Raw genomic sequence first — 7,199 nt, forward strand, 5'->3', positions numbered from 1 at the left:
ATCAAGAATCCGGTTCTCCATGGACGCAGCAAACACATTGAAGTAAAGTATCATCTTGTCTGGGAATCGGCAGAGAAGGGACAGATCAGCGTGGAGTTCATCAGGAGTGAAGAACAGTTAAGTGACATTTTGATGAAGCCACTCGGAAAAGGCAAGTTCCATGAGTTTCGCGCCAAGATTGGCCTCGTTGATGTACAGGGTGAGCACAGCAAAGCTCAGGAGGAGATTGTCAATGTGAGCCTTGCACGTGGGTTTGTGGCCACGTAACCGCATCGTGAGCACATTGTGCGGTGATGCGGGAGTTTCTCCACGCCGTGCAACACTGGCCGATCGTGGCGATAGTTAGTTGTTTTTCCTTCCCCTGTTGTTTCCCTATTTAAGAGATGTAATAGGTTCCTTTTTAATTGAGCTTTTTTCTGAGTTTAAACGGAGCTCCTCCTTCTTGAGTCACTGGTGTTCGGTGGTGATCTCGCCGGCAACGTCTAACCGCGTCGTTTCTCCGGCGAGTTTCTGACACTGTACATGTTTCGTGTTGTTATTTGACGAATAAAAGAAACAGCATTGTTCTACCAAAATTTATACCTCTGTGCTCCGTTCATTTACTATAGTCTCTGGGCTGGTTGACGAAGCGCTCTATTACTGGGAAAAAATTAGAAAATTTCAATCCAAGTTGTAGTAAAAGTTTAAGAGACATCAGAAGGTAAGAATGAACTAACATAGAGAAAGTGGAGTGACATGAACGCTCAAATTTCAGGCACACAGATTTCCTTGCTCGGGTTCATCTCCCCAGCACGATGGTGAATGAGCAAAATCTTGCCAACGACAACTGAAAGATCAGTGAGCATCGAGGTCGTCATTCTCCATCATCTTGGATGTTGAATTTTGCTTATTCTTCTATATTATGAGGAGACTTTTGGACTAAAATCTTATCTGAAACACATTTTGAGTTTTTCTGTGAATCAATATTATAATTATTTTGTTTAATTCATGAACCGGCCCACTCCTTTCTTTAATTTTTTTCATTTTCTATTAGTTGAAGGGGTCCGACCAGATCACGATCACCCTCCCACCGTGTCTTGAAGATGACAATCATCTCAGGATCAAGCATGAGTAGTCTCATTAGATCTGATGAGAGATCACCGTTACGATCAAATCCCACGTATGATCAATTTCTAGCTAAGGTGTCGTGATCGACTGGTTTGTACGATCATGATCATACTACTGAGAATTAGGATTCAGCAACTCGACGCCAAGTCAGCACCAAGGCTGACCAATATGATTTTAATTAAAGAATAACTAGTGATAGAGTGACACGAAGCCATTAAACGTTAAAAGAATTTGCAGGCTAGGATCAAATCTAGGATTAAATATAGATAGGGTGAGATATAGATGGCCAGGATTAAACCATACATAGGCAACATAATAGAATCAGTTCTACCTATTATTATTCGTTAAAACGCCTAAGATTAAAACAATACATCTTTCTATTGTTACAAATAATATACGGTATCCTAAATAGGAACCTATGTGTAAACATCTTTTTGCAGAATACAACAATCTCAACCACTTTATCTCTCTCTCTCTCTCTCTCTCTCTCTCTCTCTCTCTCCCCTTCTCCTCTCGCCTTCTTGATCTTGTTTTAGATCGCTGGACGCAAGATCTTTTCACATACTGTTAAAAAAAAATCCAAAGATGGTTCAAGAAGAGCAAGAAGATAAGGAAAGTGAGAAAGAGTGAGAGAAAGAGAGGCAAAGAGAGAAAAGGCTGTGTGCCGCAAGTATCCTTGGCCAAAGAATAAAATATAGGTCGGTCATGAATAGACGGTATTAATCCTTGGCTTGGAGTCCAATATTCGACTAAGATTTCGAACCGTTATATAAATGCGCCACGGGGGTTAAAAAACAGTTTACGAAGTTTTTGCGACAGAAAGAAAATCACATGACAAACGCTTGTTACGAAAGGACAAACTCCCAAGAAGATAAAATCTTTTAAAAATTCTTTAGTCTGCCAACTAAAAAAAAAAATCTTTTAATGGACCAAACATACACCGATTCGCCGTCACTATTCTATCTACTGTTGGACGTCAGAAGACTTTTTCTATGTTGCTTGAAAGATACCATACCCAGAACCGCTCAAGTGATACTCATCGGTGGCATGAAACCGCTTTAGCTTGATGGATGAGAAAGAAACGTCGAACGGCTTAATTGTTTTCTAAATAAGTCACTTTCTTTGATCCCCTTCAGTCATTTCTTACCTGCCGTCACCGTTTCTGTATTTTTTTGAAAATTTGTTGACTCAAAGAGAAACGGTGGCGTTCTCTGACGATTACAAGCCGCTCCTCACAGGGCGCTATTCTATGTATGAAGATAATATACTTCAGGAAAGTGGGTCAGGTATCTCAGCTGGTTAGAGAAAAGGACTGAAATCAGAAAAGATCCGTGATCTTGTGTAGTGCGAAGAGAATAAGAGAAAAGAGGTAGAAGAGAAGGAAATAACACGCAAGAAGAGTATAGAAGGGTTCGTGTTCAATCATTACTAGCCACTCTTAAAGTTAAATCCTATTGGTCGATATCGTGCTGACGTGGCCGCCGAGTTGAACTCCTTACTAAAATCCTTGTTTTAGTGATAGCTATCTGCTCCCATGCTTATTTGACAGTGAACAATAATATACTACGCTACCTATCTCCGTTTCGCGCACTGTCCCTCGCCGCATCATTTCCGCAACGAATAAGAGACAAAGGAAATGCACAGTGAGTCAAAATGAGCATTTGTCATTTCCGTTGATTCGTTTTCTTGTTTTCTCTTCACTCAAGAAGGATCTTCTACAATATTAAAACAACACTTGTTATGGGGATATTGTAAGGTCGCAAATTCTTCAACCTGCGTGGCCAATTGTCATAATTATTTTATGAGATATTAGGCGACATTTTTTAATCTGTGTTTATCATCTACTCTGCATTTTTGTATTCTATCTCTCCTTTTCAGTTCTAGGAGAGAGATACTTGACATGACTGGCCTAAATGTCACTGGAATTTCGAAGTAAAACGTCTGGATGTATGAATACACTAAAAGTACTGGGCGATATATCCTCGTTAAATTAACAAACAAACAATTAAAAGTACTGGGCGATATATCCTCGTTAAAGCAATCGGACGCACTCATTAAAATGCTTTTAATTTCAGCTCTAGAAGAGAGATGTTTGACATGACAGACCTAAATGCCATGGGAAGTAAAACTTTTGGATGTGTCCATACTGTACATAGATTTCCCTCGTCAGTAAACAATTAAAAGTAATGCCCATGAATTCATTTGTATAGATATCTGAAGTGCTCATTATTCTGCTTTCAGTTTAAATTCTAGAACAGAGGTACTTGACATTTTCCTTCTATCAACACATTATATTTATTTTCCTCTTTTACAAAGAATAAAAATTAATGCCCAATAACTCAACTTTATAGCTATTCTAATTGCGAGTCCAAACTCCGCTATAAGAGATTTATGAATTGAATAGAGTAAGCACAGACAGAACCTAATGAGGTAACTGTATAACTTTTAATTTCATACAAAAATGATACATTCGAATACAAGAATAACATGTATTCTCTGTGAGGGCACCTAAACTTAAGGGATCTCTCTAAGACTATCAACCGCCAAGTTTTCCTGATTATACAGGTAAAGATTCTTCTTTTTCCACTGACAACTTTACACTCCCCCATTTGGTTCGAAGTACGATGATGAGGATGCAGGTTTGAAACACTAGACCGCAAATCAGACCCGTCCAGAGTCCCTGTAACAAAACCAAATCTTCTCATCAGGTAACGAATATGCAAACAAATTACGTAAAGACCTAGTCTAATAATTGCTATACCGTTTAGAGACTATATCACACTATCACCGGGTACTTAAGACGGAAAAAGAGTAACTCATAGAGTACTCACGAGCAACACAATCTCTAATTGGAAAAAAACATTAATGGGGTATTGAAAAACCTTTGTATATAATTTCCGGATGAAGCCTAGCATGACAGCAATAGGCATACCGATCAGGTAGAAAGCTCCAAGGTTTGTACAGGCTCCTATACGTTGCCAGCCGCACCCTCTTGCCACCCCTGACCCATTGAATCAATCATAAATTAATTATTCGATTACGGCAACAGTTTTTTTGTTTTTCACTCGGTCATTACCTGATAAAACTCCTTGCGCTGTATCTAGAATCATAGTTATTGTCAGCAGTGGCACCATGCGACCAAACTCTGTAATAATTACTGGACTACTGCTAAAGAATCTGGCCCATAACTTATGACCCGGGACAAAGACAGAGACGACAATTGTGGCAAGAACGATGGCAAGCTCCGATGCTACTTTGATGGCGTTCTTTGCCTTGTCTACGTTCCCGGCCCCCAACTCGTTCGCCACTCTCGTGCTACAAAAATAAGACAGCGAACGCTAAGAATTCTCCCAACTTCCATATTACCACAGCGAAAGGAATATCTACCTCACAACAGCGCTAAACCCAAAAGTGATGAAGAATGATACGGACACCGTGTTGACGCTGTAAAAAAGTAACAGAAATTAAGTTATCTAATGATTGATGAAATGTAACGTTCTACGATTATACGCTTGAGGGGAAAAAATCTTACCACATAGCAACTATTGATGTTTTTGTGTCTGAATCAGGCATGAGACCGGCTAGTAATGTTATGATGTCGAAAGCCCAATATTCCAGGCTGCAACCGAACATTACTCGACTATCAGAATTTCCTTTTTTTCGATTTACTGTGACATTTTAGAAAGAGAGACCAGAGGACTCTGGAAAAAGTTAGACGAGAGAGTGATAGAGAGGGAGAGAAAGGAGGGAGACATATATAGAGAGAGAGAAAGAGAGCAGAAGGGAAGAGAGAGAAAGAGAAAGAGCGGGAGAAAAAGACGAAGTTGGAAATGGGGAGAGAGCGAAAGAGAAAGAGAGGGAGAAAAAGACGAAGAGGGAAACAGGGAGAGAGCGAGATAGAAAGAGAGGGAGAAAAAGACGGGGAGGGAAATAGGGAGAGAGCGAGAGAAAAAGAGGGCCAAAAGACGAAGAGAAACAGGGAGAGGGAGAGAGAACGGGGGAAAGGGACAAAGAGAGAGAAGATTAGACAAGGAGAAACAAGGACAGAGATGGAGAGAGAACGAGAGGGCAAAAGAGAGGGAGACAAAGAGGCCAAGAGGGTCATACCATAACATAATGGCTGATGGGATGGCCAAGCGGAGACCCCCGAGAACATGCCGAAAGGCTTCGCGAGAAAACCCTTGCCACGAATCCTTGAACTCTTCCAGCGCAGAACGTAAAAAAATAGCATAATAAACGAAATCCACAGCGATACAGACGCCGCCATAGCCGCGCCGGTAAAACCAAGACCTGCCCGATGAACTAGCAGATACGTAATCGGTACGTGCAAAATCAACGGCCCTACGGAGCACACAGCAAGTGGCACTACAGCAGACTGCGTCTGCAAGAACCGAAGCAAGCACTCAAGAAGGCCGGTTGCAAACAGCCCAGGAATAAGAGGCCTTATGAAGATAGCGGCTGCCTTAGCAATCTCTGGCTTCTGCTTAAGCACGATGAGGACGTCCTCCGTAAACCACCAAAGAACGGCGATGAGGGATGACACGGCCACGGCGGTAATCATCGCCGCTTATAAGTACAACCCCATTTTGTTGTACATCTTGGCGCCATATGCCTGTCCACATAGCGTCTCCAAAGCCCCGCTAAGCCCCGCCTTCGAAAAAACCAGCGTTTCCGTTTTAAGCACAAAGCATAAAAAAATATAAATCACGCAGAAAAATATATGTGCGTAGTTAAATGGTACCATTAGAGCGAAACAAGTGACAGTTGCCCAAGTATTGGCTAGTGTAGCTCCGGCCAGCTTAATATCGCCGAGATGGCCGGCGAACATGACTGACACGAGAGGAATGCAATAGTACGCCACGTTTGTTAGAATCATCGGCAATGAAAACTTCGCCTGTAGCCATGCCTCCTTCACATACTCGATTTTCTTCATCCTCTCCCACCATCCCTCATTTCCTTTCTCCTCCACCATTGAAGGTTTCAACGGTACGTTCTATCTATTTCTCTCTTCAAGTACTTATAGGATCAATGCTGGACTCAGCGTTGAAGGTTGTGGATTTATACTGCAGTTTTGGCTTACACACAAACTTCACATCGCGATGATAGAGCCCGTAATATTATTTTTTTATTTGCAATCAAATACTTTTTTAGGATTGGGATACCGTTTTCGTCAACAATTTGTCTTCCGACAGCTCAGATTTTGTTTTTTTTGCTCTCGGGGGGGTTGACGAGGCGCATCGGACGAGCGTAGAGAAAATCTTCGAGAAAATGGTTCTAGAAGTTGCCAATTCAATTGGTGGATTGGCAACTTCTAAATCCAAGATATGCCGAAATGTACGAAGGAATCAACGTAGAACAAGTGGAGTGAATTGAACGCTCAAACTGCAGGCGCTAGCAGATCTCCGCGCTCGGGTTCGTCGCCACCACACGACAGTGAATGGTCGACGTTTTGCCAACGACGGCGGAAAGGCCAGGTAGCATTAATGTCGTCATCCTTCGTCAACGTCGATGTTGATTCTTGCCAATTCTATCATAGGCGGAGAGTTTCAAAGTGAAATATTACTTGTAATACACTGTGTGTTGTTCTGCAAATCGATCTCAAAATCAGCTGGTGGAAGGAGGATGCGTTGTAAAGAGGGTGGCAGGGGCGATCCATTGAGAAGAGAGTACGTTGGTGCAAGTCGAAAACAGGGGCGATACGTTGCCGCGATATATCAATGTGGATGGCAAACAACGAGACAGTGTGGTTGGCGAGGGTGGGTGTTTGGATGCATACTACGGAATAACAGTAATAAAAGTGGGTAGAACGCGAGTAGCAACTAGTGGCTCGTGCAGCGGAAGCTACAGTCAACTCGAAAAAGACGAAGGGCCTATAGAACTGGAGAGGTAATTCTTCAATTTCCTCAAAACTCCCCAGAACGAACTTGAAAGGTAATTCTTCATTTTTAATTTCAGTAAGTGAACACTGAGAGGGTCCACAAGGCCTTACAGAACTAGAGAGAGGAGACAAAGAAGGAAAAAGACGAAGTTCGGTCTGGCGGCGCTCTATATGAAAAATAAATATATGGTTGTTCTGCGTTTGGTGTTGTTGG

At 41.9% G+C, this 7,199-nt stretch overlaps 1 protein-coding gene across 1 annotated transcript; it reads right to left on the reverse strand.

Annotated features, from left to right (window-relative positions):
- Positions 1–447: 447 nt before the first annotated feature.
- On the reverse strand, positions 448–5,664 carry LOC144704994 (protein DETOXIFICATION 19-like). Its single transcript, XM_078577576.1, has 8 exons — positions 5,215–5,664; positions 4,640–4,726; positions 4,495–4,551; positions 4,184–4,422; positions 4,040–4,108; positions 3,671–3,787; positions 1,049–1,125; positions 448–516 (listed from the first exon to the last, which is right to left on the reverse strand). The coding sequence occupies exons 1-8, from the start codon at positions 5,220–5,222 to the stop codon at positions 448–450; spliced, it is 723 nt and encodes a 240-aa protein (XP_078433702.1). The 5' UTR covers positions 5,223–5,664.
- Between the last annotated feature and the right edge of the window lie 1,535 nt (positions 5,665–7,199).

Source organism: Wolffia australiana, chromosome 6 (genome assembly GCF_029677425.1).
Source record: "Wolffia australiana isolate 7733 chromosome 6, ASM2967742v1".
In the NCBI taxonomy this organism is placed as follows: Eukaryota; Viridiplantae; Streptophyta; class Magnoliopsida; order Alismatales; family Araceae; genus Wolffia; species Wolffia australiana.

Bases quoted from the DNA above. Each gene is read 5' to 3' on its own strand.
- LOC144704994 (XM_078577576.1), bottom strand. The intron at 4,423-4,494 runs GTAGATATTCCT...TTATTTTTGTAG, and splicing joins GGGTTTAGCGCTGTTGTGAG to CACGAGAGTGGCGAACGAGT. The intron at 3,788-4,039 runs GTATGCCTATTG...GTTTTGTTACAG, and splicing joins TGGAGCTTTCTACCTGATCG to GGACTCTGGACGGGTCTGAT.